We start from the raw sequence: 13,316 nt of genomic DNA, 5'->3' as shown, positions 1-13,316 counted from the left end.
AGCTGTTTTGGCAGGGGTTGCCTCCAAGCTGATCTCAGCTTCACAGATAATAAAAACTGGTTTGGATTAATTCAGTTTAAATTGTCATGTTCAGATAGGTCTCCAGACACAGGCTTTGTGCAAAGTGATGGTCCTCACATGATATTGCAAAGGGACTGGCTCCAAGCAGAAATACCCAAACTGTGGACACAACGAAGTGTGAGTTCTCTGTACCTGGCTGCCTTCACCTTGATAAAGCAATAGTCAAAAACTCCAGGCCCTGCATAGAAACATTCTCATCTTGAACAACAGAAACTGCAGTCTTATCTTTCATCCTTAACATCTGCTGGATTGCATTGACCTATGAATTAATTTGCAGTCCTTTGCTAATAGGGCCGTCATGGAATATTTAAAAGTAGCCCTGTCTCCATCCTACTCACTTTAGTGTCTGGGGCTCCACCCTCCAGGCACAGAAATGCAGACAGTGCATTTCCACTCTTGGGGGAAGCTATCCTCACCATCCATCTTGTGACACACTACAAAGGCACTGCACATAGAAACACTCAACATACACACAGAACGTCAGTACAATTTCCTGAATTTCTCATGAAAGAGGAACAGAGGACAGAGAGGGGTCAGTAGACTGCCATCTCACTGTCACACAAAAATAATCTGATGACCACACTACAAAATCACAAAACATGGTATGAAGTCCCCAATGTTTTATGAAATGTAATAATAAGTACAGTAGTCCTTTGCCTGATCTGAGGGCTGGTTTGGTGCACCTCCCTTTAGGTCACAGGGCAGGTCCTTGATCTCACATTGTCAGGGACAGGCATGGGCCTCAGCCCCTGTACACACGCTAGACAAGTGTGATGCCATCAGCAAAATAAAAGGCTGGGTGCCAGTTTCACATGCAGTCAGGCACTCAGAGCAGGTGTACATGCCTATGTACGATGTAAGATACATTTCCATTCCACAGTTACACTCCCACAATCAATCTAATATCACCAAATGCTGTCAGTGCGAGTAATGTACAAAACCAATAAGGGTATCCGTCTGCTAAGTCAAAAAAGCTAGGGTGCACTTCACGGATTGATTCCATCACTGGATGAGATGGGAAAATAAAATAAAATCCTTTTGTATGTATAACCCTCACCCACTCTAGAAGTTGCATGCTTCATCATCAGGTTAATCCTTGCCCCCTAAAAGTCAGGATGGGCTCAACTGTATTCCAGGGATTTCTTTGAATATTATTGTGTCCAGAGGGAAGCTACCTGGAATAAAAAAAGTCTCATCCACACCGAGGTATCCCTAAATAGAATAAAAGAATGAATAATGGGAGACAATGAAGGATGTAATGATCTTATGACCTTGTAGCGCCAACATGTTTCTGCCCTACTCTAGTGGCCAAATAATGGTCCAGGGCATTCATCAGGGCAGGTTAGTTTTGCTATCACTGCTCCAGTGATGTCCTGGTCCTGTAGTCAGACAGACTTCTAGGGTTCCTAACCGCCCATGCTGTCCGTACCAAGGGTACCATTGATCAGATGAGTATGCTACTCACTTTGCATGCCATATTTTTATGTGCAGAGGTGGGGTCTATTCGTGAAGCACACCTGAGATTTTTCAACTAGGCAACGGGATACCCTTATTGGTTTTGTAACTTTAGTTTTGGGAGAACATATCCTTTTTCTTTGTTTGTGTTACAGAAAGGTCTTCCTTCCCTCATTGTAGGTTGGTCCACTGACCTCCCATACCATTGTTTTTAAGGCAATGCTAGCAATGTCACATGTTTTCACCTACTTAGGTGCTGATTCCGATCCTGGAAAAACCGGGTACGAACCGTCGGTCGGAGGGTTTTCTCTGTCCGACTCGTACACGGTAAAAAACCCCTACAAACTTGCTAGTACGATTCGTACGGAAACACCATTTCTGTACGAGTCGGAAAAAACACCGACCGACTGTAAAAACACATACCAATGTGATCCGGGACAGCGCCGACGTGACTTCGGGATGCATGCAGGCTGCATTTCACGAACCAGGAAGTACGAATCGTACCAACACCAGTCCGGACTGCAATATTTTTACGGCACCCAAAAAGTGCCAGAAAAGCGAAGTACGGCGCGATGTGAGCGGAATTGGGGGCCCGGTACGCGCCGAACCCCCCCCAGCCCCCGCATGTACCCCCACACGTGTATGTATGGTGCGTACCCCCACCCGTGTATGTACGGCGTGTACCCCCACCCGTGTATGTACGGCGCGTACCCCCACCCGTGTATGTACGGCGCGTACCCCCACCCGTGTATGTACGGCACGTACCCCCACCCGTGTATGTACGGCGCGTACCCCCACCCGTGTATGTACGGCGCGTACCCCCACCCGTGTATGTATGGCACGTACCCCCACCCGTGTAGGTACGGCACGTACCCCCACCCGTGTAGGTACGGCACGCACCCCCACCCCGTAGGTACGGCGTGTACCTACGGGGGTGGGGGTACGCGCCGTACATACACGGATGGGGGTACGGCACGTACATACACGGGTGGGGGGACGGCGCGTACATGCGGGGGCTGGGGAGGACGGCGCGTACATGCGGGGGCTGGGGGGGGGCGGCGCGTACCGGGCTCCTGTTTGGACGTCTCCATGGTTGTACAATCGGACGGACGGTACGGATCGTACTTGCGCGCTCGGACTTCAGTTTTCCGAGTCGTACGTAAAACTGTCCGGGGACATGTCGGACACTTTTCCTGACCCGAGGACGTGTCGGGGAATTTACCCAATGCGATTCGTATGGACTTTTTCACATACGAATCGTACGTGCCAGTTTGTACGGTACTTGTACGATTCGTATGGAAAAAAATCCGGATACGATATGTACGGGGAAAATTTCTCCAGGATCGGAATCGGCACCTTAATTGGTACTGAGCACCATGATGCCAAAATATTTGTCCTAAGTTTCTGTACTTAAGTAAAAAAGAAATGTTAATTTCTGAAGTTATTTCATCGTAATGCATGATTCAAGATTTTCTAACACGTTTCGACTTTGTTTGTTAATAAATATTCAGTCTTATATGAGAATATTAAATATATATTTATGACAATCAATATTACAAGTATGTTTATAACAACTGCTGTGATTTTCACAACAGAAGAAAATATTGATTTCCTGACACTTTGCTTTTAAGAGAGTTCTGCTTTTCATATGTGTGGATTGCTGCTCATTTAGCCGTATAAAAGACAATTTCAAGATGGCTATTTAATTCTGAAAATTAAACCAGCTTATCACAGGTTCATTATTCTTTAAGCATGAATATGACCCATTGGCAAAGCAGCATGACATACTCATTGAATGAAGGGGCCAAATGTGAGACTTCAATTACATACATTACCCCTGACTCAACATATACCATGACAATACATTTGAACCCTGTGGTGTTGCAGCACCTCATCAATCTTAAAAGGGACTGAGACAAACAGATTTCATAAACCAATAACTAGGACTTACCCCCAGACTTTTCCATATTTTTTAAAACACTCCATGTCAAACTCCAACACACCCTAAAAAGGAACACACGTCAAGGTGGTTAATGATAAAAATGTAAGAGAAATGAATACACAATAATTACGTTTGATTTAAATAATGTTGATCTAAAAAATGAAGTAAACATGTTTCCAACATTCCCCTTTGAATTTGGCACACAAGTTTTTATTAGTTTGCAATAAAACAAGCCATCAACCAAAAATGGTCAAGTGCAGCTTTGTGGTTGTTAATTGGGAAAAGGCACTGATTGGCATGTTGATATTTACACTCAAGTACAAATAGTGGAAAGTCTAAAAGCAGCTAATCAGAGGTTAACGCCTTTAAGGAGTGACACACAGAGCTTACGGTCAAGAACCCCTTACGCGGTCAAGAATATAATTAATAGGGCTGCCTATTGCCTAATATGGGCAACTATTATTTTCCTAAGGGAAGATATTAAATCTAATAAAAGTGGTATATCCTCCAAATTAGCACTGTCCATTGACCTACACGTTAAGTTGTTCAACTCACATTGACTATCTCCAAATATTAATAGAAAGAAAAAAGCCTTTGTGTAAGTTATAAAAATTAAATTGTAGTTCTCTTTTTCACTCGGAGTGCCTTTTGATAGCTTTAACAGGGGAAATATACTGACATTTTTAAATACAATACCAGACCTAACCAATATTAACACAAGTTATTGCGAAAGGGTAGAATTCATGGAGGCCAAAATTGGCCCACAGGAAAAATGCACCAGGGTTACTCTCTCCAACACAACAATACCCTTCGTGTATGCCAGACAGCTTTCTCCACATTTCCGTGATTGGGCATACAAATATAGCCTGAATGTGATGTACCTTATCCAGCTTATTTACAACCACCTTAAATTAATACTCTACATTATTCTGTGGATCAGTTTTGCCACAACTCACTACATGCATGATTTTGTACCCTTACTGGTTCAAGTCTGTTTAATGCTTTTACAGCGAACCACTTATACACATCAATTATATCTGAGAGGTAATCTATATTTTGTACAACAGAACAAGTGATTAGGCTGGTGACACCTGGACCAGCTTGAATTGTACTGGTGGGGTTCTTGAATAAACAATTAACCGCCCATACACAAGAATGATTATGAAATAAGAGACCTAACTCATGTATGTCTTTGAAAATCAAATATGTGCAAATGAAATACCGCAGACTTGTGTAGACCTAAGCAAAATGAGAAGACGACAACTACCTTCAGAATTATGATTTGCAGTGTCTGCAGAAATACAGGCACATATCTGATTTAACATTTGAAGGTTATACTGTCTTTGGCATCAGAGCTGTGCACTCTTCCCTTGAACACCATTAAGGTGGACGGATTACAGTGTAAAGATCATTAGTGGTGTACTGGGCCTGGTTTAGTTCCCGGTTATAACAATTTTCTCATTTCAAAAACAACTAACATCAAGAAGTTATTTTTTTATATTTTCTTTTATTAAATGTAGGTCTCACTCCCACCAAAAGGAATATGTGATCCCCTTGCATGTAAAGCTATTATCTTTGTAATATGTACAGCTTCCTACTGTGTTCACAGGTGATTTCAACTGTTTCGTATTTGGGACTGAAGACTATGATGTTAATTTCTATGCCTGCAAGAATTCATTTGACCTCGTCCCTCTTTATTTATTAACCCTAGAAGTAATTCCAGTGGCAAAGAGCTCTACTTTGAGCTTATGAGTGTGTGGCAGAGATCACTGAAGGACAGGCTCCCACTGGATCCACCTCTTGACTTCAACCATATATCTCTCTGCAGTCCCTGAGCTTTCTTTGACTATGTTGTTTTCTCTTGGATGAAAGAGCCTGTACTAGTTAGAAACAAACCCTGTTCTAATTATGGCATTCAAACCAATTATGTCATAAATAGGACTCTAGCTAATTTGGATACAATTCTAACCTGGTCCAACAGTATAGATAAGACCTTTACAAGTTCAATGCTGTTGACAAGCTTTTAGTTTGATGACATGTGTAATATTGTCTCTGTACTTGTAACAAGCCCACCTTTAGTAGACCAGCAACCCCCCACCTCCGGAGTAATTCTACATTTTATTTCTCTCTGAAACCTTGGCTTAAAGGTGACGGCATTAAAAGTTAAAAGCTCTTCTATTCGCACTTTGTGCATTAAGCACATTTACCAACACACAAAATACTATAATGATTGCTATAAAGATGTATAAAGTTACTGTCAAAGACACCAAGATGAGAGGAACAAGAATGGGTATCTCTTCTTGATAGATCTTCTGAGCTGACTCAGCAAAAAACATCCATGCTGATTGTGGCACAAGTGAAAAGACTAGCATGCCCCAGTCAATTACACCCACCCAAAGGTAAATTAATTTCCTTGTGACCTGCTTGAATGGTGGACTAATTTATTTTCAGAGATTCCACAGTTCATCAGGTTTGTTTTTGTGTAATATTTATTTATATTAATTTAATCACAAGTTACAATCATGTTCATCTCAACAACTGAAGATTTGTTTCGCACATGTACTGGTCAAGTAGTACAAATGAATAAAGTTGTAGTCTATTGTTGTTTTATTGATCTAAGTAATGCTTCCAACAGGGTTGATAGAATAGACTTTAGACTAAGAAGAAAGCCTAGAACATTAGCCCCATGATATTTTATTTTATGTAAAAGCTATGTGAATCGTTGTGGGTGCATATACAAATTGATAATTACTTGGAATATATAAATCAGATGCCAACCAGCACTGGTGTCAAGCAGGACTGCAAAGTGCCCCCATACCTTAAACTATATGTCTGATTGATCTATTTTCCTAGTTGCCATGCTTAATTGCCATCCCCTAACTTTTAAATAGCAAAGAGTTATGGCACATGCCAATTAACTCATATCAATAGGTAAGACCCTTATTGAGTTTCAGTGTATCTTGGATTTTATTTCCCAGTACTGTAAAGACAATGATCCTAGTAGGATGAATATACCTAAAACTGAAATTATTTCATTTAGTAGCTCTGAGAGGATTTTCTTGGCCACATAAAGGTAGAAGCCTGGGGCCCATTCATAAATACGATTATTTGGTTATTAGCATATCCTCTGATCTATCGAGGCCTAAACAACTGGTGTCATTAAATAATAAAACTCATCAATCTGATATTGGGGTTCTTTTCATTTTCAAATTACAACAGATTCTTACGTTATGGTTTTGAAGGTTTTAATGGCATCGTTGCTCCTGTTCTTCATTACTGCTCTAGTTTATACAAAGGTAAACTTCATGCTGAATTTGGAATATCTTGAGGTAGCTGGTGCTAGGAGTATTTTAAGGTTAGACAGAGTACTTCACATGACAAAGTATGATTTGAATAGGGTTTAAGTCATAGATAAAATGTATGATGAGATGATTTTGCTTTATTCAATTTATGCAGAGATGGACTCATTCACTCTTTATCTGCCCAATCCCTTCTTTGGGAGGTGCTTGAAATTAATAAAACATTTAACCATCTTTCTTTATAATGAACTTACTCTGTAACTAAGAGGTAAATCTGACATGGTCACGTCTTATTTTCTTAAAAGAGGTTATATTTAAAATGAAGGAAATATCAAAGTTCAGATTTTCAATCGAAATCTATGCTCCTCCTTTAGTATTATACTTAGGCCTTTAACAGTCCATCACCACCCCCTTTTGTACCGCTTTGTTCGCCATAAGTTGGCAGGGTATGCTCAGACGTGAGTCCCTTGCTCACTTTGCCACTGGATTCAAGCAAGCCTGGCTGAAGACGGCTGAAATGCCAGAAACCGGTTCTAGGAAGCTTGTTTCCGGTCCAGGGAAGGCATGGCTTGGCAGTTCGGGCTGGACTGTTCCCATGAGGCACAGGGTCAGACTGATTTGCATATGGCCATGTCTGAACTGGGTGGCAGAGTGGGCTAAAGAACGGTGATGGATCAAACCCAGATCTCTTGACTGGGTGTGAGTATTTGATTGGTTCTGATGCTCCGTCCATCACCACCCCCTTTTGTACCGCTTTGTTCGCCATAAGTTGGCAGGGTATGCTCAGACGTGAGTCCCTTGCTCACTTTGCACTGGATTCAAGCAAGCCTGGCTGAAGACGACTGAAATGCCAGAAGCCGGTCCTAGGAAGCTTGTTTCCAGTCCAGGGAAGGCATGGCTTGGCAGTTCGGGCTGGACTGTTCCCATGAGGCACAGGGTCAGACTGATTAGCATATGGCCATGTCTGAACAGGGGTGGCAGAGTGGGCTAAAGAACGGTGATGGATCAAACCCAGATCTCTTGACTGGGTGTGAGTGTTTGATTGGTTCTGATGCTCCGTCCATCACCACCCCCTTTTGTACCGTCATGATATTTATCAGCTGGATGTTCAGAACTTTGCAGTCCTGGAAAAAGGACAGTAATTTACTTGACTTGCAACATCCCATTTGATCTTGGTTACTTGTCGCTCACTAATTTTCTTAGAATCTTGTGTTGATTACATTGGTTGATGTTTTGTATTACTGACTGTTATGTTATAATCTTAAATGGTATTACATGTGTTTTAATGGTATTTATTAACATATGGTGCTGAGGATTATGATAATTTGTTTATTATAAGTATGCAATAAATGATAGAAATAAAACTGCCCACCTTCAGTTGTTGATTGCTGCATTTACGTGTTAAACTGGTGCTAACGCATGTCACTCTTCAGAGGCAGTATTAACGTCTCCAGTTCATGGACTGGGAAAGGGATTTTGTCAAAATCTTTACATATTTAAATATTGCGGAGCAGCGCAATTTTGATTATATCCTGGGATACTGTAGGAGTGCATCATAATCATGTGTAGTCAGCTCTCGAAAACATTCTGTGTAATTAATGATACTAAAAGAAGATGGGGTATTGCATATTTAAAGTGCTTCACATGTAAACTTATTACAGTTTATAGATTGTGTGCCTAGAAATGTGACTAATAACAATTCCTGTAATACTTATACATTAATATTGCAGGAGAGAACTAACCTCATAATGTGTCTCATTGTGAAACTGATGATCTGAAATGTATGTGCATTTAATTACGAATTTATATTCATTAGTTTATTTTCAAATGACTTTTTACATAACCTTCTGCACTTATTCATTCATTAAAAAATCTATGTTCGCTGTGTGTTTAGTAATGTGCCCGTATTTGTAACCCAATGCACCATTAAGTTGACATAATTTTTGAGGCCTCAAGTATAGTTTCAGCACAATCTCATGTTAAAAGTCTGACATTTGAATCGTATTTTTCCTTGCAGTGAGGAATGCGTATTTTGTTTCGACTGCAGATGTGGACAAAGTTTCATTATTTAGTGAAAGTGAATTTTCTGCTATTAGTGATATAGCAAGGTATGAGAAGATGGATTTTGACAAGGAGAAATGCGGTAACGAGCAGGGAAACAAGTTCTCATGGAGGAGGAGAAGAATGGCCAAGGGCCAATGAAGTAGCAATATATTGATTTGAGAAAGCCTGTAGCCAATTTGTGCTGGGATCATAGAAGGTCAGCAGAGTGGATCACGTGGTTTACCTTGAATGCAACTAATATCTTATGCTGTAACTTAGTGAGGGACAGAGAGAAATCTTAGGACTTCATGAGGTACAGACCTCTTCTGCTTTGACTGGCTTCATGCTACTTGAATTTTGGTTGGAGTTTCTTCTACTGAATGCTCTGAGAGCTGACACCATATTATTTTCTATTAGTCATGCTTCTAATTGTGTCCCTTTAAGGTAGTGTAGAGAAAGATAGCGAGCTCATGCTTACCTTTGAGAATCAATTGATGCAATTTAACGTCCAATTCTTTTTGTTTTTTACTTGTGTAATTGTAATAGAACTAAGCATATGTTTCTTGTCAAATAGGGTAAATCTTTTTAGGAGATTTGGACTTGTTCTGTTTGCCTTCTATTTCTATACTGGAATGCAAAAGACCGATTTATATCTATTTATTTCTGAATTTATAATAAAACCTTACTAATACCTATATTTAGTGGTCTAGTGGTTACTGTGTAACTAAATTGGTTACACTGTATTGAGAGTTAAATTGTGATCGTTTTCTCCCTCTTACCTCTGAAGCAGCTAAAAAGACCATCTGGTTGAGTACGGCTGTGTAAGTGGGCCCTATCTCTCCCAAATGAAACAATGATTTCTTTGTTTTCATAACAAAATATTGTTTCACCGCTGTTAGATCAGCAGTTACTTCAAAAGGGCACCCAGAGTACATAAAAGCACTATTATATTTCTTTTTTTAAGGTCTTAAGTTATACATTTCACCATCCCTTATAGCGTCCCACTCACATTATACATATGTGACATATGTTGCCAGGGACTTACTGGGAAACAAAACAAGCTTCGACCAAAATATTGCAATCATCCCTGCTTAATTATTCTGCTTGGTCTCTCTCTCCCTCTCTCCCTCTCCCTCTCTATATCCATCCTTTCTCTCCACTATGTCCCCTCTTCAATCTTTTGTTCACTTCAGCCCTCTCTTCCTTTCTCCATCCCTTTCTTTCTCTCTTTTGAAGCCCCTTCGTGGAGTTGTGGAAAGCTTCATGGGCACCAAGAGAGGTCATTGCTTTAAAAAGAAGGGCGTGGAAAGGCTCCAGCCCACAGTGGAAATGCCCGGTGGAATAACAGGCCAGTCCGGCCTGTAGGCTATGGTTCTACAGGGCTCTTTCTTATAGGAAAGAGGTGCTTAGAAGGCCCATATGTGCATTAAAAAAACAATCAACAAAAAAACAAAGACCATTTCTAAAATATACCTTTGATAGGCAGGATAAAAAAGACACCTTTTTTAACATTTCTCCTTTGGATTCCAAGAATAGAACAGTGTGCGTTACCATAAGCATATACATGGAAGATTGTTTTCTGCTAAATGCAGCAAAAGGTCTGCATCGACCTTAAACAATTCTACCTGTGCACACTTATGTGGCACACACTATTTTGCTCTTGGAATTACGAGGAATGCTTTAATAAAATAGTGTTCATGAGCATCCAGGCAAAACAAAATCATTAATTGTTGGCGAGTAACAATTTCAGTAGGTTCTGGTGAATATATATAATTTACTTTCATAAGAAACCTATGTATTTTTCACGGTATTTGGGGTCGTTTATATCAAGTTGGTTTAAAACTAAAAATTGTGAGATAATAAGACTACAAAAGGTGCCACATGATGCCAATTAATTTGCCCTTTCTTGCTACATTTAAACAATTCTGTCACAAAACGTAGACTTCTCTGCCACAATAATTCCAGTGGCACTACCTTTAGTTAGCTCACTGCATTGTCTACAAACGTAGGGTCAGTAAGGAGGGAATGGTTGCCACTCCAGTAATATGGCAAAAACATCTGATACCCACACATTAGACTAAATATGTCTGTGTTTTTGTCCTCTATCACTCCTTATCTACTTCATAACACATTGGCCATGATAGATGTCTCTCATGAAGAACAACCAAGAGAGCCTCCAGAGAGCTCCGGTGAAATACTATTGGGCGAGAGGCAAGAAAGGTAAAACCCTGCAGATACAAGGAAAGGACAGAAGAACAGAAGCCATTTCTCTTGCTCATTTTGAGATTTCAATTTTCACTCTTACTTACAAATATCACGTTGTGCCCTTCTCTTCGCGCCACAATTTTTCACTTCCTGCTCACAGAGATCATTTTTGACATTTGCACAGTCCATATCATATCTGTGATCACTCTCACAGCAAGCGTTGGCAAAGCCAATAGGTCTCGACTATGCCAGATCTGTTGGATTTGACAATGTGTTTTTGCCATGTTGTACATCAGTGTGGTTGCTGTTCAGCATGACAAAACATTAGTGGGTGGTGTGGGCTGCTGTAGATTTGAGTGGGGTAGATTGGGGCAGAGTGGTATGGGATAGATTGGATTAGTGTGGAGTGGGGTAGATTGGTGTGACATTGATTGGGGTAGATTACTTTACAGTATAGTAGGGGAGATTGAGGTAATGTAGAGTGGAGTTGATTAGTTTAGAGTGGAGGGAGTACAGTGGGGACGATTGTAGTAGGGTATATTGGGGTAGAGTGAAGTAGACTGGAGTGGGGTAGATTGAGTGGAAAGGAGTGGGGTGAAGTGGGATAGACTGGAATGGGGTGGGGTAGATTGGAGTGAAGTAGATTGGAGTAGGGTAGATTTATGTGGATTGTGGTGGATAGGAGTAGATATAGTTGGACTGTGGTAGATGGGAGTACGCTAGATTGAGGTAGATTGGAATAGGGTTGATTGGAGAAGATTGGAGTGTGGTGGACTGTGGTAGAGTGGAGTGTGGTTCTTGGAGTGAGGTAGATTGGAATGGAGTGAGGTAGGTTGGAATACAGTGGAGTAGATTGGGGTAGTGTGGATGGGGTAGACTGGGGTAGATTGGAGTGGGGTAGTTTGAAGTGGGGTTGATGGTAGTGGAGTAGATAGGTTGGTGTGGAGTGGGGTTGAGTGGGGTACAGTGGAGTGCAGTAGATTGTAGTGGAGTAAATTGGGCTAGACTTGAGTGTGGTAGATTGGAGTGTAGTGGGATAGATTGGAGTGGGATAGATTGGAGTGAAGTGGAGTGAGGTAGACTGGGGTAGAGTGGACCATGGTAGAATGAGGTAGAGAGGAGTGGGCTTAATTAGAGTAGAATAGATTGGAGTACAGCAGAGTGGAGTGGAGGACATTAGAGTAGAGTGGAGTAAGGTAGAGTGGTGTGAAGAGAGTGGGGCAGACTGGAGTGGAACTGCGTGGGGTAGATTGGACTGAGGTACAGTGGGGGTAGATTAGAGTGGAGTGGGGTACATTGGAGTGGAGTAGATTGGAGTATGCATGGTGTGATAGCCCACTGCCATTAGACACAACACATTTCCAACTGAACAGACATACAGTTTTACAGCACATAAATGATAATATGTGTAAATGCCATCACCAAGTGTATTGATTTGTTTTGATCGAATTCAAATGTTTGTTTCCACCACACTTGCGAATTACTGTTCTCAGTCTGACTTAATTCTGAAATATCAGTACAGCTCATTTTTGTTGCATGCTAGGAAAAAAATAACATACTACAACCTGTCTTCTCGTATGGGTACTTAGCAGGATGGATTATCACATAAATTCTCTCACTTTGAAGTCAGAGAAAAAAAAGTAAACACCAAGTTCTCTTGGAATACAAAACCTGACATTTGACTTCTGTCTTTGAATGCACAACAAATGAGACACAATAGGAACATGATTTAAAGGCCTGTTTACAGATAGTGAGTACTCATGGTTGAGACGAGGTCAAGCTGCACAGCCTAAAACAACAAGCAAACAGCAGAGCTAGCTAGGAAAGATGCACTCTGTAGAGTGTCTCAAACAAAAGAGAAAAATACGCCCCCAAAAGTGAGAGCAGTGTAAGGACACAAGTACTTGGGCCATACTCTAGGAGTGGGTCAAATGCAGGATGAGGGAAGTGGCAACCACAGAACTGGCCATCAGGAAGGGAGCAATTGAGTGGCTTTGAAGTCCACCAATCGTAAGTAATTGGTGGGATCCAAGTCCAATGACAGCAAACAAAATGCCTCAAAGAGACAGCCTATGCGCTGACTATGCAAGACCTACAAAGAACATCTTTTGCACCTGCCACACGGATCACATATGGTGTTCCTGCCACAGGAATTACATATGACTGCCCTATCACACTTCTATCTGACATCCCTGTCATACAAATCACATCTTGCACCGCTGGCACACAAATAATATTTAAATCCTTGCCATTCTGATCTCAGTGTCCATTCTGCACAATTCAAATCTTTC

At 41.1% G+C, this 13,316-nt stretch overlaps 1 protein-coding gene across 1 annotated transcript in view; it reads right to left on the bottom strand.

Annotated features, from left to right (window-relative positions):
* The window catches only part of LOC146796557 (cytochrome P450 3A21-like), a 301,005-nt gene that overhangs the window by 247,235 nt on the left and 40,454 nt on the right, over positions 1 to 13,316 (bottom strand). The window contains exon 3 of the mRNA XM_085629194.1: positions 3,488 to 3,540. Coding sequence (XP_085485320.1) covers positions 3,488 to 3,540 — 53 coding nt within the window. The remainder of the gene's footprint in view (positions 1 to 3,487; positions 3,541 to 13,316) is intronic.

The sequence above is a fragment of the Triturus cristatus genome, chromosome 10, assembly GCF_964204655.1.
Source record: "Triturus cristatus chromosome 10, aTriCri1.1, whole genome shotgun sequence".
Taxonomy (NCBI): domain Eukaryota; kingdom Metazoa; phylum Chordata; class Amphibia; order Caudata; family Salamandridae; genus Triturus; species Triturus cristatus.
The sequence above is the reverse complement of the archived record's forward strand: the minus strand, read 5'-3'. Positions and strand labels throughout refer to the sequence as shown.